Source organism: Rhinoderma darwinii, chromosome 1 (assembly GCF_050947455.1).
Source record: "Rhinoderma darwinii isolate aRhiDar2 chromosome 1, aRhiDar2.hap1, whole genome shotgun sequence".
In the NCBI taxonomy this organism is placed as follows: domain Eukaryota; kingdom Metazoa; phylum Chordata; class Amphibia; order Anura; family Rhinodermatidae; genus Rhinoderma; species Rhinoderma darwinii.
The window spans coordinates 234,346,254-234,366,297 of NC_134687.1; the positions used below are offsets into that span (position 1 = coordinate 234,346,254).

The 20,044-nt window shown below is 46.5% G+C and overlaps 1 protein-coding gene across 5 annotated transcripts; it reads left to right on the plus strand.

Annotated features, from left to right (window-relative positions):
- The first annotated feature begins 8,085 nt into the window (after window positions 1-8,085).
- On the plus strand, window positions 8,086-18,225 carry LOC142759805 (perilipin-3-like). 5 transcript variants are annotated; one of them, XM_075862438.1, is made up of 8 exons: window positions 8,086-8,188; window positions 8,388-8,475; window positions 11,888-12,086; window positions 14,419-14,501; window positions 15,956-16,229; window positions 16,714-16,850; window positions 17,006-17,125; window positions 17,696-18,225. In XM_075862438.1, exons 2-8 carry the CDS (start codon window positions 8,419-8,421, stop codon window positions 18,053-18,055), a joined length of 1,230 nt encoding a protein of 409 aa, XP_075718553.1. In that variant the 5' UTR covers window positions 8,086-8,188; window positions 8,388-8,418; the 3' UTR covers window positions 18,056-18,225. The 5 variants fall into 5 exon arrangements, with proteins under 5 accessions (XP_075718553.1, XP_075718518.1, XP_075718528.1 ...); XM_075862403.1 differs by having other exon boundaries at window positions 8,088-8,188; window positions 16,714-16,913; XM_075862413.1 differs by having other exon boundaries at window positions 8,088-8,188; window positions 11,891-12,086; window positions 16,714-16,913.
- The last annotated feature ends 1,819 nt before the right edge of the window (window positions 18,226-20,044 follow it).

Genomic DNA, 20,044 nt, shown 5'->3' on the forward strand with positions numbered 1-20,044 from the left:
GGCAACCGCGAACTCTTAGCCATTAAATGGGCATTTGAAGAGTGGCGCCACTTCCTGGAGGGGGCTAGGCACCAGGTAACGGTCCTTACCGACCACAAGAATCTGGTTTTCCTAGAATCTGCCCGGAGGCTAAACCCGAGACAAGCTCGTTGGGCGTTATTTTTTACCAGATTCAACTTTGTGGTTACCTATAGGGCTGGGTCTAAAAATGTTAAGGCTGATGCACTGTCATGTAGCTTCATGGCCAGCCCTCCTTCGGAGGAAGATCCTGCTTGTATTTTGCCTCCAGGTATAATCATTTCCACTATTGATTCTGATTTAGTCTCTGAAATTGCGGCTGATCAAGGTTCAGCTCCCGGGAGCCTTCCTGAGAACAAGCTGTTTGTTCCCCTGCAATTCCAGCTAAGGGTACTTAGGGAAAATCATGACTCTGCACTATCTGGCCATCCAGGCATCCTGGGTACCAAGCACCTCATTGCCAGAATCTATTGGTGGCCTGGGTTGCCTAAAGACGTTAAGGCCTACGTCGCCGCTTGTGAAGTTTGTGCTAGGTCCAAGACTCCCAGGTCCCGACCAGCGGGCTTACTATGTTCTTTGCCCATTCCCCAGAGACCTTGGACCCATATCTCCATGGATTTTATCACCAATTTGCCTCCATCTCAAGGCAAGTCGGTGGTGTGGGTTGTAGTAGACCGCTTTAGTAAGATGTGCCACTTTGTGCCCCTCAAAAAACTACCCAATGCTAAGACGTTAGCTACCTTGTTTGTCAATCACATCCTGCGTCTCCATGGGGTCCCTGTCAATATTGTTTCTGATAGAGGGGTACAATTTGTTTCATTGTTTTGGAGAGCCTTCTGTAAAAAGTTGGAGATTGATCTGTCCTTCTTCTCTGCCTTCCATCCTGAAACTAATGGCCAAACTGAGAGGACTAATCAGTCTCTAGAACAATATTTAAGGTGTTTTATCTCTGACTGTCAATATGATTGGGTCTCATTCATTCCCCTCGCCGAATTTTCCCTTAATAACTGGGTCAGTAACTTGTCAGGGGTCTCCCCCTTTTTCTGTAATTTTGGGTTTAATCCACGGTTCTCTTCCGTTTCACCTGGTAGTTCCAACAATCCCGAGGTAGAGGTCGTTCATCGAGAACTGTGCACAGTCTGGGCTCAGGTTCAGAAGAACCTAGAGGCGTCCCAGAGAATACAAAAAACTCAGGCAGATAGAAAACGTTCTGCTAACCCCTTGTTTATGGTCGGGGATCTGGTGTGGCTATCGTCTAAAAATTTGCGCCTTAAGGTCCCATCCAAGAAGTTTGCTCCCCGGTTTATAGGGCCATACAAGGTCATTGAAGTCCTCAATCCTGTCTCCTTCCGACTGGAGTTGCCCCCATCTTTTCGAGTACACGACGTGTTCCATGCCTCCCTCCTTAAACGCTGCTCCCCGTCCTTGTTTCCCTCGAGGAAACCTCCGGTCCCTGTTCTCACCCCTGAGGGGGCAGAATTCGAGGTGGCCAAGATTGTGGACAGCAGGATGGTCCAAGGCTCCCTCCAGTACCTGGTCAATTGGAGAGGATACGGGCCTGAGGAGAGGACTTGGGTACCCGCTCGGGATTTTCACGCTGGGATATTGGTCAGGAGATTTCACCTTCGTTTCCCCAGTAAACCAGGTCCACTTAGAAAGGGTCCGGTGGCCCCTCATAAAAGGGGGGGTACTTTAAAGGATCTGCCAGGTACAGCTTCGGAGTTAACGCCCATAGATAATCAGTCTGCACCTGCTTCTATGTCTGTGAGACTGACTCCATCTTCCACCAGAAGTAGCAGAGGAAATGTGGTCCAGCGCTTGGGTAGAAGTAAAATAGAAAAATATTTTTCCAAGTTTAATTAAATTGCGTTAAAAAGTCCATTGTAGTATGGTCTCGGTGTGTGGATAGAAGGAAGAATGATCCTGTTAGGTTAGCCTACGCGTTTCGGACGAGGCACCGTCCTTAGTCTTGGCTGTAGTGTTATTCTTCCTTCTATCCACACACCGAGACCATACTACAATGGACTTTTTAACGCAATTTAATTAAACTTGGAAAAATATTTTTCTATTTTACTTCTACCCAAGCGCTGGACCACATTTCCTCTGCTACTTCTGTTCCTGCATCGTGTGCCGACACGAAAAAGATCCAGGCGCTGACAGCGACACCCAATCCTTGTGTCAGGTGAGCTGGAGGATTTCTCTCCCCTTGTTTCCTTCCATCTTCCACCACTCAGGGTGGCAGGCTTAGGAGTGGGAGAAGCTATCACAGCCTGGCCAGACGGAGCTAGCTCCCACCCTCTGTCTATTTATACCTGCCTTTCCTGTTCCTCCTTTGCTTGTGATTCTTCTCGTTTGGTTTCCTGGCCCTGCTGCAGCTTTTTGTACCAATGTCCTTGCTTCATATTGACCCCAGCTTGCTGACTACTCTCCTGCTCTGCGTTTGGTACCTCGTACACTCCTGGTTTGACTCGGCTTGTTTTCTACTCTTCTGTTCTGCGTTTGGCACCTCGTACTCTCCTGGTTTTACTCGGCTTGTTCACTTCTCTTGTTGCTCACGGTGTTGCCTTGGGCAACTGCCCCTTTCTCCCCCTATCTCTGTGTACCCTTGTGTGTTTGTCTGTCGTGCACTTATTGAGCATAGGGACCGTCGCCCAGTTGTACCCCGTCGCCTAGGGCGGGTCATTGCAAGTAGGCAGGGACTGAGTGGTGGGTAGATTAGGGCTCACTTGTCTGTCTCCCCACCCCCGTCATTACACTTTAGGTATACAACAACGCTCAGGCAAGGATCAAGTGGGCAGAGCCCTTTTTATAGTCCAGCAGCATTCTAGGCTAATTACTGATTATTAAAAACTAGATGCGTACTGGCCCTTTAAGGCCTTGCACGCGTGGGCGTGCCCTGCGGGAAACAGTCTCAGAACCCGGAAGTGAGTGCTGGCGTCTCCCTGGATGTAGATGCCGCCGAGAACACATATGTCCATGGCTGGGGCCGTCAGAGGGTAAGTCTGAACGACGGTCCATGGCCATAGATGTTGCAACGGACCTTCCTCCTTCAATTGGATGCACTACTGACTGAGTGGTGGAGTTTTTCTAAGATGGCACATTTCATCCCACTAACCAGTCTTCCCTCTGCTCCTCGTCTGGGTAACCTCTTCATACAAAATATCTTTACTCTGCTTGTCTTGCCTCTCCATATCGTGTCCGATCGGGGGGTTCAATTCACTTCAAAATTCTGGAGAGCCCTCTGTAAACTCATTGATGTTAAATTGAACAGTTCCTCTGCCTCTCATCCTTAGTCTAACGGCCAAGTCGAGAGAATTAACCAAAAATTGGAGAATTACCTTTGTCACTTCATTTCTGTTCAGCATGACAACTGGGTGTAACTTTTTCCTTGGGCCGTGTTCTCCTACAAGAATCACACAAGTGAATCTACTGCCTCTACTCCATTCCTCATTGTTTACAGCCAACATCCACAGGTCCGGTCCCTCTTCCAGTTCCTGCTACATCACAGGTACCCGCAGTTAACTCAATGTTTGGGGACTTTCTTCACATCTGGCCTCTGACCAGGTCATCTATCCTACAGGCGGTCGACCGCATGAAGAGGAATGATGATAGGTGAAGAAAAGAACCTCCTCAGTTTCCCCATGGATCCAAAGTCTGGTTATCTTCTAAAAACATCCGCTTAAAAATTTCCTCTTAGGCCTCATGCACACGACCGTATTTTTTCCCACCCGTAAATACTGGCGTAAATACGGGTCCGGTGTCACACGTATTCCACCCGTTTTGCACCAGTATTTACGAACCCGTGCTCGTAAATATGGGTCCGGTGTCACACGTATTCCACCCGTATTTACGAGCACGTTTTTGGCGGCAAAATAGCACTGCACTAATCGGCAGCCCCTTCTCTCTATCAGTGCAGGATAGAGAGAAGGGACAGCCTTTTCTGTAATAAAAGTTAAAGAAATTCATACTTACCCGGCCGTTGTCTTGGTGACGCGTCCCTCTCTTCACATCCAGCCCGACATCCCTGGATGACGCGGCAGTCCATGTGACCGCTGCAGCCTGTGATTGACCTGTGATTGGCTGCAGCGGTCACATGGCCTGAAACGTCATCCAGGACGTCGGGCTGGATGTCGAGAGAGACGCGTCACCAAGGCAACGGGCGGGAGACCGGACTGGAGGAAGCAGGAAGTTGTCGGTAAGTATGAACGTCTTTTATTTTTATTTTTTACAGGTTTATACTGATCGGTAGTCACTGTCCAGGGTGCTGAAAGAGTTACTGCCGATCAGTTAACTCTTTCAGCTCCCTGGACAGTGACTATTTACTGACGTCGCTTAGCAACGCTGCCGTAATGACGGGTGCACACATGTAGCCACCCGTCATTACGAGAGCTCCATAGACTTCTATGGACTGTCCGTGCCGTTATTACGGCCTGAAATAGGACATGTTCTATCTTTTTCAACGGCACGGGCACCTTCCCGTGAGAAAACGGGAAGGCACCCGTCGCCAATAGAAGTCTATGAGCCCGTTATTAGGGGTCGTAATCACGACCCGTAATAACGGGAGTTTTTACGGTCGTGTGCATGAGGCCTTACAAATTTGTGCCCAGGTTCCTAAGACCTTTCGAAGTCCTGCAACAAATAAACCCTGTGTCCTATAAGCTTCGGCTGCCTGCTACCCTCAGAATATCCAACTCATTTCATGTGTCCCTCCTGAAACCTGTGGTTCTGAACCCCTACAGTAAATCTCCTCATTCTGCAGTTGCTCCCAGCGGTTCTTCTGACATCTTTGACGTGAATGAGATTCTGGACTACAAGACGGTAGCAGGAAAGACATTCTGTTGGACTGGAAAGGGTTTGTTCCTGAGGAGAGGTCCTAGGAACCGGAGGAGAACATTAATGTCCCAGTTCTCATCCAAAAGTTACTCTTACGCTCTGCACCTGTGAAGAGGGGGCGTAACGGGGGTACTGTTATGCCTGCGGTCGCTGACTACTGGCACGTCCCACTTGCCGGCAGCCATGACCGCAGGACTGTATCTTCATATAGGCGTCTCCCTCCTCAGAGACGCCGACACACACTGCGGAAGCGTTCTCCTGTGTGCCGTAGGATGCTCGTGCGGGCTCACTCCTGGCCTTAAAGGGGCAGCGTGAACCTGTCTAAAATGTTTATCCAATCAACCCAGCAACACCTTGGACTTTAAAAAGGGCTCCACCCTTCCTCAACTTGCCTGAGCGTTGTTTGTATTCCTGTGTTCATCTATGCAAATGGTCCTTTAGTTGTATCCTGCTGCCAGTGTTCCCGTATCCTGTTGCTGTGTTTGTTGCTGAGCCTAAGCCTATTGTTGGAGTGGTGTGTGCCTCATCTGCCACATCTGTTGCAATCTGCCACGTCTGTTGCAATCTGCCACGTCTGTTGTCATCTGCCACGTCTGTTGCCATCTGCTACGTCTGGAGTCATCTGCCATGTCTGGTGTCATCTGCCACGTCCAGTGTCATCTGCTACGCCAAGCATCATCTGTGCCTGCTCTACCACGTGTATGCTACTTCGAGTATCTGCCTGATCATTTACCCAGGTACTCATATCCGAGAGACTGTTATTGACTGTTGTTTGGCCAGTTACTTCTCCGCTACGGCGGAGCTGCCGAGTGGGTCCACATACCCTACAACCGTGACAGTATGCCAGTAATAAAAAATGTCCCCCAATGTTTTCTGATTAGAAATGCATCATAATTAGAAGAAAAAAAATATCCAGAAGTATAATTTATGGAATTCATGGCTTTCTATGTTTGCCTGTCAAACAATACACATGTACACCACATTATATGTTTTTTACAGACATCAAGGGCAGACGTATTCAACTGCATGCCCCACAATCCCATTTGTTTTTGCTGCACAGGATAGTGTACATATTTTTCTTGCCAAAGAAAAAGGAATAAAACAAAATCTAATTGTATGACTAATATGTGTTGAAAGGGGCCTATGTAGGTTGTATAAGGGCCTATGCAGCACACTACACTATTGTTTCAGTGAAAAAAAACGGAAACCTAGCGGAACAGAAGCAAACTGAAACCCAAAATATAGAATTGAAATAAAACGATACTTTCCTTTCATCTGTTCATCTTTTCCTCTGACGGAACAGATGAACAGAAAGCCCAAACGGAAGGCAAACACTGATGTGAACAGGCCCTAACAACATGGACATATATACAGAACCATAACATAGTTAATGGCGACTTGGTACTATACATGCATAGTTTACTTGGAGTTAAGGGGTTAAAAGGGATAGTCCCAGGTGAAACATTTATGGCATATCCATTGGATGTTTGATAAATGTGTGATAGATGCAGGTCTTCAGAAAGGGGGGTCCACTCGACACCTTTCCGACCGGGTGAGGTGGGTGCTGCATCCAGGTGTACAATGAATGGAGAGGGGGCCGCTGGAACCCCATCCACATGTAGTGGAAATAATATGCATGATAAAAATGAGCGTGCTTTGCAAATCCGCAGCATGCTTATTAGGCTGGATTCACACGAACGTGAATTGCGTCCGTGCGGGCCGCGTGGTTTTCACGCGCCACGCACAGACCAATACAAGTCTATGGGGCAGTACAGACAGTCCGTGCTTTTTGCGCAGCGTTTGTCTGCTGCGCAAAAAGCGCGACACGGTCAATATCTCCGCGTATTTTGCGCATCACGCACCCATTGAAGTCAATGGGTGCGTGAAAACCACGCAGGTCGCACGGAAGCACTTCCGTGCGAACTGCCTGTTTCGCGCACCTGCTGTCAAAAGGATAAATGTAAACAGAAAAGCACCACGTGCTTTTCTGTTTACAAACATCCGAATGGCGTGTCATAATGATGGCGGCTGCGTGAAAATCACGCAGCCGCGCATCATATGATGCTGCCTCACGGAGCAGGTAAGTGGCTTTTGCGCAGGCAAAACGCTGCGTGTTTTGCGTGCGCAAAAACGCCACGGCCGTCTGAATCAGCCCTTATGTTGCGGAAATGTCTCCGATTTTCACCGCGGATTTCACTCCTTCAGAGCAGTCCACATGTAACACATTTCCACGTGCGGACGTACCCTTAGGGTATATTTAGACCGATCAGTCATTTTCCGTTTTTTTTTGTTTTTTCTTTGCTGCTTCTACCGTGAAATCAGAAGGGAGCATAAGGGTATGTTCACACTGCGTTCTTTAGTCAGGGAGAAAAAAAATTATTTGACGTGTTTTTTTAATTTAGCAAATGTACCGCTCCAAACGTATGGCGTGTTTTTTTCCTGCCTCCCATTGATTTCAATGCAGGTTTAGAAGCGGAAACTCCTCCAAAATAGGGCATGACGCTTTTTTCTTTGCAAGCGGACAAAAACTGCTCTGAAAAAAACGCCTCTACCTTCCATTAAAATCAATGAAGGGAGATTTGGGACTGTTTTTGGCGCTGATTCCAACAAAATTAGCGCCAACAAAATGCTGTGTAAACAAAGCCTTAAGGTTCATTTACACGTGCAGATATTCGCATTAGCGACCTTTGATACGATTGCTGTAAGCGATCATATAGCGATTACGGACACGTATTTACACAGTTTATCATCTCAATATATATTAATATGTATCGTTTGGTCGCCTATTTAACACTGTCACACATCTGCTATCAATAAACGATTCATGTTTATAAACCACAATGTCAGAACGACCAACAATTATTTTTCTGTTCGTATAAACGATTATTTGTACGCTCAAGGAGCGTTCTATCGCTAGTCGTTCAGTCGCTACACCTATTCACAGTAAGCGATTATCGTGCGGTGGAATCTGTTGGTGTAAATAGGGCTCATGTGGAGAACATGACTGGAGGTCATAGACGAACTGTAACATAAAAACTGGTGCTAAAGTGGAGTAGTTGCTAATAGTAACCAATCCAATCCAATCCCAGTTCTCAGAGGTGCAATGTATAAGGTGCGACCTGATTTGCAGAAACTGCCCAGTTTTTTCCTTGAACTACATTTTATAAATCTTCCCAAATATTCACGACAGAAACTTTCCATAGCCGAGCACGTGGTAGTTTGCCCAGTCCGTCCCCCTGATAACCCCGCCCTCATGGGGCTGGCGCGACGTCACCGCCTCTTTAAATAGCGGCCAAGTGCAGGGAGGTGAAGCGCACTGAGGCGGACCACTTGTTCGGTGAGTGAAGGGCGGGCTGAGGGGCACGGGGTCACCTGTGCGGGCGCTAAGTTTGTTGCCACTGGATGGAGAAGGTTTTTCCCGTGTCTCTGTCATGGCGGTGGATATAGCGTTGTGTTCGGTTTTCTGTGTAGCGGCGCCTCTGCTTTGTCTGATGTCTTGCGTTCACTTTCTACGTGTTCTTGCTCTGTGTCCTCAGGTTGAATACCAGCTGCAAATCTCCTGGCATCATGTCAACAAACGGAACGGAACCCTCTGCCCAGGTGGATGAGACTCCCGAGCAACAGGTGACATGTGGTGACTGGACTTTGACGTTCTATTATCTCCGCTGGCAGCTACTAGCGATCTGTTCTGTGCCGATAACCGCGTGCCCTTTGCGTCTTAGGGCTATGTAAGACTGTGGTGTGTACATTAGGTCATTGATGGAGAACCGGTTACTCTGAATCGTGCTCTGCCTTCTTATTCCTTCTGGAAATGTGACTAATGTGGCAGCTGCTGTTCACCTTGTCGGTGGGGCAGTGATTTTACACACACCCTATTGGCAAGGGGAATGAGACCACCCAGTATTTAACTTGTTCAAAGAAAATCTTCTGGGGGAATGAAATTACTTACTGAAACTGATCTGAGGAGAGGGGTCCTCTATGTGTCACTGCAAGACTCCACATTCCAGTATCTCTTGGCATGAACTGCCCCCCCCCCCCAGGGCATGAAGATCCATTGGCAACAAGTGTTGGTGAGATGCCCCTCTTGCAGCTATTAAGACCCCTGTTTTAATATAACTCTCTGGTTATGGTTAAGGACTGTCCAGTTTAGGTCCCTTTACAGATATTAGAATTGGGGTGTCCTCTGTTCAGAATCCTCATCTCTTGGCCAGAGTGGTCTAGGGGTCTCTTGCTCTGGGTTCTGCATTAGACGACCCACTGATAGATTCTGTATAATGCTTAAAGGGGCTTTCCAGACCCTAAAAATTGATAGCCTATCCTCAGGATAGGCCATCAATAGCTGATAGGTTGGGGTCGTACGAGCGCTGTTTCCCCTTCATTTCTAGTTACTCATTGAATTGTTGACACGGATGTAGCGGTGATACCCAGGTACAGGGCCGGCCCTAGGATAGATGGCGCCCTGTGTGAAATGATCTTTCGGCGCCCCACCCCATCAAAAAAAAAAATGCCCCATAAAAAAATTAGTGCCCCCATTCAGTATAATATAATATATTACAACCCCTTCAAGGACACAGTATTTTGTCCTCGTATTATGCCACCTGTAGTACCCCTACACAGTATAATGTCCGCTTAGTGGCCCCCACACAGTATAGTGCCCCCTGTAGATTTTGCCATACAGCCTCCTTGTAGACAGTGCCATACAGTCCCCCACCTCCCCCTTGTAGACAGTGCCTCCAAACAAAAACAAAAATTGTACTCCCCTATGCCCCGTTCCCACGATGAACTGAGCTGCTCCATGATGGTACCCTAGTACAGAGTTTCCCAACCTTTTCGCACTCGAGGCAGCACTGGAAAAACAAAATTTCCTCAGGGGCCCCCCTACCAAAAATGGTTTTGAGAGACCGAAAACTGCTAAGGACAAGCACTCCACTCGTAGGGCATGTTCACACGTTTTTTGTAAGGCAAAAAAAATCTGCCTCAAAATTCCTTCAGCAACTGACAGCGTTGTGTGATTTTTTTTTTTTTGTGTTTTTTCTTAAGCTGTTGAAGCGAATGCAAAAGACGCAGGAAAAAAAGCTCCAAACGAGCGCCGCAGGTATCTTCCTATTTCAATTGGAGGTCAGAGGTGGAAACCACTTGTAGACCATCAGCCCCCCACTCACAGCAAAATGACCATCAGCCCCCCACTCACAGCAAAATGACCATCAGCCCCCCACTCACAGCAAAATGACCATCAGCCCCCCACTCACAGCAAAATGACCATCAGCCCCCCACTCACAGCAAAATGACCATCAGCCCCCCACTCACAGCAAAATGACCATCAGCCCCCCACTCACATGCCCCCTGGTGGGTAGCGCCGCTCAGCCCCCTGGTGGGTAGTGCCACACTGCCCACAGCCCCCTTGTAGGTAGTGCCACACTGCCCACAGCCCCCTTGTAGGTAGTGCAAGGACTACAAAATGACTGCTAGCTGGCAGGCAATACATTAAAAAAAGGACAACTGTGCAGGAGCACACAATACCCAGCTTTCCAAGCTATCAAATAAATGTGTGGAAATAAACTAAATTATAATTTATTTAGTTTGAGTAAAGGATTAATCCTTTTAGCTAGATTAAATAAAAGTTATATCTTAGTTTATTTCCACACTTTTTTTTTATACCCGGGAAAGCTGGGTATTTTGTGTGCTCCTGCACAGTTGTCCTTTGTAGGTAGTGCCACACAGCCCACAGCCCCCCTGTAGATAGCAACCCCCCCTTCCAGTATAGATAGCGCCACTGTAGCTCCCTGAAGGAGCGGAATCCCTGTGTGGCAGGGGATTCCGCTCCTGGAGCGCTGCTTGATGCCTCTGTCCATATATGGACAGTGACATCAGGGAAAACTCCTGAAGCGGAATCCCTGGTCACAGCGTTGCAGACGCTATGACCGTCGATGCCACTCCAGGAGAAGCTCCTGACGTCTGTGTCCATGACGTCATTGGCTTCTCCTGGAATGGAATCCCCGATCATAGTCTCCAATGCTGTAACCGGGGATTCTGCTTCAGGAGTTTTCCCTGATGTCACTGTCCATATATGGACAGAGGCATCAAGCAGCACTCCAGGACCGGAATCCCCGGCCACACAGAGATTCTGCTCCTTCAGGGAGCTACTGTGGCGCTATCCTGGAAGGGGGGGGGGGGGTTGATATCTACAGGGGGGCACTATAGCCGAGCAAGGGAGGTATCTCCCTGCTCTGCTGTCTACTAGCGCCGCTGTAGCTGAAGGGAGCTACAGTGGCGCTAGTAGACAGCAGAGCAGGGAGATATCTCCCTGCTCTGCTATAGTGCTACCGCTATAGCAGCCACAGCAGCTGCTAGCGGCGCCACCGCCCTTATGCCCGGTGTCACCGCTAGCAGCTGCTACAGCGGTAGCCACTAAGTGAAGAAGCGCCCGGGTGCGACTGCAATTAGTGTGTATCCCCGCTGGTAGTTGCAACGGCGCGGGGATACACACACCCGCTGGCGCCCCTCTTGCCGTGTGGCGACCTGTGCAACTGCACTGGTTGAACATAGCTAAGGCCGGCCATGCCCAGGTATTGCGGCCTGTTCAATGTGGGAATGCAATACTATGAACGGCTGCGGTGTCGGTGATTCATAGTGTGAGCAAGTAAGGGAAATGAAGGGGAAGCAGCGCTTGTATGAGTGCTGTGGCCCCTTCAAAACATCTGATTGGCGGGGGTCCCGATAGTCGGACCCTGACCCATCAGCTATTGATGGCCTATCTTGAGGATAGGCCATCAATTTTCAGGGGCTGGAAAACACCTTTTTAATTTTCCCTCTGGCACTGCAGGGAAATGTAACACTTTAAAGTTTGCCCAGAGATTACTGTATTTCTGGGGGTGCCCACACGTGGACATTCTGTGATCCGCTTATTGTCAAGGACCCTTCTAACAAGTGGGGTCGTCTGCAGTGGCCCTTCCCTCTAATAAAATAAGTGAGATGCGTTCTAGGGAATGGTTGTTTCCCCTTTAGTCAGAAGTGTTCACGATCTACTTGTCTACAGCAGAATGTGGTGGGACGTGTTACACATCTACCTCTTGTCAGCTCTGCATGCAGTGTGGTGAGTGCGGCCTACAATTCTACTAAGGATAGTCACCCGTACATCCGCAACGTTTGTGATGTTGCTGAGAAAGGAGCAAAGACCTTAACTGATGCTGCAGTAACTGGATCAAAGCCTCTTCTAAGCCGACTGGAGCCGCAAAGTGAGTATATTTAACAAAACCTTTTTATTTTTCCCCTCCTGTTAAGCGTGTGCCTGGTCTTATGGGCTATTAACACCCTTTGCACTTTAAATTTTTTTTTTTAAAAAGTGCTACCTATATGTAAAATTAAAGATCCAAAAAATAACCTAGAAGCACTCCAATGATCCTTGAGAGTAATTTTTTCAAAATGATTTTATTATGTATAATTCATAAGCGATTATATCTGGACGTTTCGACCTAGCCTAGGTCTTTATCACAATCGCTATAAATGGAGAAATTAAATTAATGTAACATATACAGCATGTGTAGTAACATAATAAAATATAATGAATAACTGAATAAAGTATCTAAAGTAATACAAAATATATATCCAGATATGATATGAAATGTACAAAACGGACAATGTCAACAAAAACATACATATCGATCAATAATTCATCGTATAGAGTTGAAGCAATATTGCAATTTAACAACCATAAGTATTGTGAAAATATTTATGTCATTCTAAGTAAAGATACATATGAAATGCAGTATATTAACTCCTTAACGCAGGAGGACGGATATATCCGTCCTGTGATGGCGCGGGTACTGCCACTGTACCCACGCGATCAGCGGCAGGAGCACGGCTGTTATACACAGCCTGGCTCCTGCTGCAACTGCCGGAATCGAAGCGCGCTCCGATTCCGGCTGTTTAACCCATTAAATGCCGCTGTCAATAGAGACAGCGGCGTCTAATGTGTTTGACAGAGGGAGGGAGCTCCCTCTGTCACCCGATCGGCGCCCCCGCAAAGAAATCGCGGGTCGCCGTCGGGTTTCCATGACAGCCGGGGGTCTAACAAAGACCCCCAGGTCTGTCTTCAGCATCTGCCTGTTAGGCGATGCCGGAGGCATGACCTAACAGGTTGCCTGTCAGTCTTACTGACAGGCAATAATGCTTTGGTATACAAAGCATTATATATGCGATCGGCACATCGCATAGTGAAGTCCCCTGGTGGGACTAAAAAAAAAATGTAAAACAGTTAAATAAAGTTTGTGAAAAAAAAAAAAAATTACAGTCAAAGTCAAATAAAACTACTTTTTTGGCCCAAAAAGTGGTTTTATTTAGTAAAACGGTCAAAACAAATCACACCTACACATATATGGTATCCCAGCGATCGTAACAACTTGACTAATAAAATTAACATATTAATTAAACCGCCGGATGAACGGCGTCCAAAGAAAACGCAAAAAACGTCATTCTCTCTTTTCTCCCATTCCCTCTATAAAAAATAAAATAACAGTGTTCAGGGAGTGCGGATTACACAGGCTGTCAGTGAAGATAGGGAGGGGGAATCGGGCTGTGTAAATAAACTGGAGAGAACCCTCAACCATGCAGGGACTCGCTTCAGTGCCAGGATAGAAAAGGGCTGTAGAAGTGGTAGCAGTGCCTTTGCATGAGAACTAGTAAAGATAGCACCATCCTGGAGTCACAGTACTCATCCAGCATGTTACTGGGAGAGATATATTCAGGTGGGAAAAGTCTCAAACTAGGATCCGGTTGGAAACTGAATGTCAGGGGGTCTAAGAAAGGAATGACTATTGCAGCCTGAAAGTTAGAGGGCTATTCCTATCTTTTAAAGTTATGGCATATCGCTAGGATATGCCACTACTTGATTATGGTGGCTGACCTCTGGGGGCCCCACTGATCCTGAGAATGAAGGGGCTGCACCACTGATTTAGAACTGCATCTCCTTCTACACTTTCCCTACCTTCTGGGTTGCTAGGGCACTGCTGTGCAGGGAAAAACTGATGGTAATACCACTTTAAGTAGATTGTGCAGTGTCAGACAACAGCTGTTGGCCAAACAATCTCCCCCGCCCCATAAAAATAGTGTGTGTGTCCATCTCCCACTTATCTCCTGGAAAGTAAGGATCAGGGCAGATTGAAACCCCACATGCCCAATCATTACCCCCTGAAAGAGGTTGAACCGATAGTCTGCCCCTATAGCTGGTGGCAGTATCCACAAACCATAGACCAATTTCTTTGATCCATGTTAAACAAAAGCTGTCTCGGTATTACCCAGTCTTACAGCCGTGTGTCTTAGTTGGAGTGGACAGCACCCTCGGATCTTTGGTGGACCTGGCATGCCTCTGCTTTACACTGACAGCTGATGAATTTCAATGGAAACCATGTAATGCTTAATGTCCCCATTAGTGGCATCCCGGCAGCAGGACACCCTGGTCTTTTTTATTTTTCTCCCCGTAAGGATATGGGATTGTCCAATCGGACATCACCTCCACTTCAAGAACCCCATTAATAAAAATAAAGCCAAAACCTCTGCCTTTCTTCTTAGTTGCAACTGCTAATGAACTTGCCTGCAAAGGTTTAGACAAACTGGAATCAACACTGCCTATACTTCACCAGCCAACTGAGAAGGTAAGTGCGAACTGCTCAATTCTCTTATGCCCTCAGGGTTATAGGTTTTCTGTTACAAAGTAACTGCAGAAAACGGACTCTTGCACTTGCTCACTGTGGCATTATATGGGCACTAACAGGGGACACCGGTGCTATCTATGTAGGCACTATCTACACAGCTCTGGGGTTTTCAGGTGGTTAGGACAAAGCTCTTCTTTTTTTTTTTTTTTGGATGGAAGTTCTGCTACAGAAGAGCCTTTCATGCTTACCCCGTCTCTCCTCTGACATCCGCTCCAGCCTCCCTGGATGATGTTACAGGCCATGTGACGCTTCAGCCTGTGATCTGCATTCAATTGGGATGCAACGTCATCCCAGGAGGCCGGACTGCCGGAAAGTGGGTGTTCTGGCTAAGTTTTATTCTTCTGGCATGGCGTTTCTGTCACGGGTTTTTCATCCTTATTGAATTCAATAGGGAGAACCTGCAACGTAAAATCAGCATAAATTCACATGCTCCGGAATTAAATTCCACAAGTCAAGTTCTTGGTTTTTTTCGGTTTCCACAGCAGTGGCATGTGATACTAAATCTCAGCCACTTTGCAGGATTTCTGAAGTGTTTACAGTAGCAGCAGAGTTTACGCTATGTGGGAACCCAGCCTAAATTTATTTTATTCCCCCCCCCCCCCCCCCCCCTTTAGGGTCCATTGACACTGCGGTCAGAACTGTATTTTCTTTTACCACTATTTGGTGCCTTATGTGCAGCAGCATTTTTACAACTGCATTGTAAAAACTATCCAAATTGTTTAACTTTCTTTTTTTTTTCCCCCACAATAGACTTAGAAAACTCCTGGATTTGGCAGAACTGCCATGTGTGAATTGGCCTTATAGTGGCCTGTTTTCCTGCATGGTTCTTAACGTGTTTCTGCACTACGACGTAATAGCACGTCGTGGTGCGGGGATGATGTATGGGGTGAGCTCACCTGTGGGGCCTGTTCTGTATACAGCAGGTGTCAGCTGTGCATTACAGCTGATACCTGGGACTAACTGGCAGGAACAGTGATCGCTCTGCCTGTTTAACCCCTTAAATGCTGTGAGCAATCCAGTGACTGCTTCTTGTGCTCTTCCTGTAATTACAAAAGCATTTATCAATGACCGCTCTATTAGCAGACCTATTTGGAGACTAGTCAGTTAGGCTGGGTTCACACTTGTTTTACTGTGGCTGTTTTTTCAGAAACTCATGCGCCTCAAGTAGTTTATCAATCAAAAACAAAAAAAATGTGAAATGCAACAAAGTGTAAACATAGCCTTTAGTGGGGGGGCTGGTTAAGCTGAGTAACATTTTATTATCTAGTTTACGCACGAGATATCTAGGTTTCAGAGCCGGAATAAGAAAGTGCTAAACTTGCAATGCGCTCGACATCAAAACTTCAGCAACAGTGGTCTAGATATGCTAAATGAGACTTTTTGTCTTTGTTCAGGTTGTGTCTGACACAAAGGAGCTGGTGACTGGAGCTCGTGATACTGTAGTTGGTACGGTGACTGGTGCCCGTGATACTGTCACAAGTGCAGTGTCTGGTATAATGGGCATGGCAGCTGGTGCAGTACAGGGAAGCATGGACGTGACTCGGTCTGTAGTCTCATCAGTGATGGACACGCATGTAGGGCAGTTTGTAACCAGCAGCCTGGATACAGTCTTGGGGAAGTCTGAGGAGTGGGCCGATCACTACCTTCCTATGACAGATGAAGAGCTGTGTGAGTAACTGGAGGTTTTCCCGTGTGTAACGTACTTGTCCCATTTCTGTTATTTGCTTGCAGTGTAATGTTTGTATGCAGTATCTTTGTTAGCAGGGAAATGGGAGACTAGTTTGAGAATTATATATATATAGTTTTTTTCTCCCCATCCTGTAATGTTTGTTGCAGTTTTCAAATGTGGAGTAAGTTCTACATAAGAAGCTGCATAATGCTCACTAACATTGTACGCTGACCTCTATTCTGTAACTAACATGTCACCTCAACCCAGAAAACCAAGCATTACAAACATGTCTGCTCCAGGCAGCTGTACTTCTAACAATGCGATATAAACCACCACCATCAAGACTAAGGCTATGGAAAGTATCAGTAGCCCATGCTAATGAATTAGATTGCCGCTCTCCCTCTCGTCACGTTGTAGAGTTGTTGCTATGGGAAAGTCTCCTATTTTACACGAGGTCCTGACTATTGAATGATTTATCCACAGCTGAACTTGCCTCCACTGTAGAGGGGTTTGAAGTAACTCCACTTCAACAACAAAGGGAACAGCAGAGTTACTATGTTCGTTTGGGTTCTTTGTCTTCTCGTCTGCGTCATCGAGCATACCAGCATTCTCTGGGCAAGGTGAGGAGTGCCCAGATCACCACTGTGGCAACTCTAGCACAGCTTCACCAAACTATTGACCTGGTAGGATTCTGTACTGTTAGAAGAAAAATCTAAATGTTGTTCTACTGTAGTTTCTAAAGAGATTTATATCATATATTTTTTTTGTTGCAAAGATGGAAACAGTCAAGCAGAGCGTTCATGGTGGCCAAGAGAAACTGCACCAGCTGTGGCTGGAATGGAGTCTCAAGCAATCGGGAACCACATCTGAAGATGTGGAGACTGAACCTGAACAGGTGATGAATTTGAAGGTTGAACAGTGTGGAATATGTATATATTTTTTTTCCATTATATGTTCTGTGGTAAAATGGCAGTTTCTGCTGCAGTTTGCTGTTTGTTGCAGGTTTTTACCCCCCCCCCCCCCACCCCATCAAGTTCAATGGGTAAAACACATGCTAATTATCATGTTTTGGCTGAGCTAGTGGATGGAGCCTAGCGATCACGTCTGCCATACGTTGGGGAGCAGGTTACAGAACACCCTCAAACTGCAGCAACATGGAGGACATGTGTGGCTGTGACTCCAGCAATGGGTTGGGTAGTACTTGCCAGAAGCTGCAGCCACATATGTTCCTCTGGCTCTCACCCTGCTCCATCTTCTCCCTCTATGGGCAGCATGATCCTCCAATGAGCTGATGGTCCATCTTGTCTTGAGGAGATGGTAAAAGCAGTATATTGTGAGTGATGAGAGGAGCCTAGTAAGTGGAGAGATAATTACGTAGATACATTACGTAGTCTTCGCATGTACTGCTGATTTATGCAGAGTTTGCTTACAAGATACAATGGTGACTTTTTTTGTTATTTTGCAGCCTTTGGATTCTCGAGTGTTATCCATGACCCGTATGCTGACCAAGCAAATACAAACTACTTGCTTTAGTCTGGTCTCCGGGGCACAGGGTCTTCCAGCCAACATACAGGACCGAATGCAACAACTCCGGCAAACTGCTCAGGACCTTCATGCTTCCTTCTCCTCTGCTCACTCACTTGGAGATATTTCTGCAGGAATTCTGACACAAAGCAGAGAACGAGCCGCAAAAGTCCATGACCACGTGAATGAGCTTTTAAGCTATGTGGTGGCAAATACTCCCTTGACGTGGCTGGTAGGCCCTTTTGCCCCTCAGCTGGTTGAACATCCAGAAACGCCTGAAGATCCTGAGAGGCGGCAATAAGTAATCTGTTGCCCCAAATGTATGCAATTAATCTTGGTCTGAGGTAGGACTTGTCTTTGTGAGGCTTCTACAGTTTGGCTGATCGCTCTGCTTTAGAACTAGTGCTTGGGTATCGACTCCACATTGTTCTTGTACTGTTATGCCAATTTATAAAATTTACTTTGCAGTCACTTTGGATTTGTCTGTAGTTTCTTCTAGTGTAACTGACCAGGCTTCTTCTGCAGGTAGGGCTTACACTACCATTGGGCTAGTAACTAAACTCCTCACACAGCCTTTCTGAATGGTTCCGTTCACACCACATTTGGATAGTACAGTTGTGGTTTTTAATTGTTAGAGCTTAAATAGTATTTTGGTATACATTAAAGGGTGTATGCAGAAAAATGGCTTCTGTAGAGTACAGGTGAACGATGTGCTACACCAGTACCAGCTGTAAAACCACAGTAAACTGTCTCTTGGCCTCGCATATTGTGGCTGAGCCACAGGAATTGCTGTGTTGGTACCCTAACACTCGGGGCTTAGACGAACGTGCTATACATCAGTGAAACGCGCGTGGTTGTCACGCGCCTTGCACGGACCTATGTTAGTCTATGGGGCTGTGCAGACTTTTTTTTTTTTCTTTGTTTTTTTTTTTATTACATGCAGCTGGTATCCGCTGCGTAACATTCACAACATGTCCTATATTTGTTTCTCATGCATCACGCACCCATTGAAGTCAATGGGTGTCTGAAAATCACACGGAAGCACTTCCGTGTGATTTGCACAAGAGCAGTAAAGTGTGAAACAGAAGCACCACGTGATTTTCTGTTTACAAACTGTCATAATGGCGGCTGCGCAAAAATCATGCAGCCACGCATCATATGGTGACGACACACGGCGTTGTGCAGTACCTTTTGCGCGTGCAAAACGCACATTCTCGTGTAAATCCGGCCTCAGAGTAATGTATTTAATCAGTCCATAGAATTTCTATTCCCCGATCTCAGCAAAGTGAATATTTTATATAAGACACCTTGCAATGTGCTTACACTTTTGATATGCAGTAATGGTAAGGTTCTTCACCAGACTGCTGCTACGAAGGTGGAAGCATACAATGGTCTAATGGCTTTGTATGATGTAGCATTAACATTACTATTCTCTGGAATTAACCCCTTTAGGACACAGCCTGTTTTGGCCTTGTGGACTTTTTATTTAACTTTATTTTTTTTTTTATCTGCCAAAGTAATGTGGTAACTTTGGAATGATTTCACCTATCTAAGATTCTGAGTCCTCTCACAGCACATTGTGCTTGGTTAGTGGAAAAATGCAGTTAATTCAATATTTATTTGTTAAAAAATAAATACATTTAGATAGTTTGCAAAAAATTAGCATTTTTCTAAATTTAAATGTCTGCTTGTAAAATAGATAGTAATAGCACAAAATAGTTACAAGTTAACGTTTCCCATATTCCTTCTTAGATTAAAAAAAACATGCAAACCATTTCTCTAGGGTTAGAACTTTAGCAGCAATTTCTCATTTTCAAGACTTTCCAAAGGCTATATTTTTCCAGGGACCAGTTCAGTTCTGAATTGGTTTTGAGGGCCTTTCTATGTCTCCATAAATCAGCCAATTTTAAAAACTGCACCCCTTAGGCTGGGTTCGCACGACCACATTAACGTCCGTAATAAAGTAATGCCTGCTAGGTCTAGCACAAGGGTCTCAAACACGTGGCCCCTGGGGCTGTCATCTGCGGCCCGCGGAACACAGAGCCGTTAGAATCGGCTCTACTCCGAGACTCTGTAATTCCCTGACATCGCTGTCCACATATGGACAGTGTGTCAGGGGCTTCCCCAGAGCAGGAGTCCCAGTGATGTCAGGAGCACAGCTGGAGTCCCAAGAAGAGCCTACTAGCGCTCTGCCCGGGACTCCAGCTTTGGGGTTGCCCCTGACATCTCTGTCCATATATGGACAGTGATGTCAGGAGCAGTGCTAGAATCCCAGGCAGAGTGCCAGAAG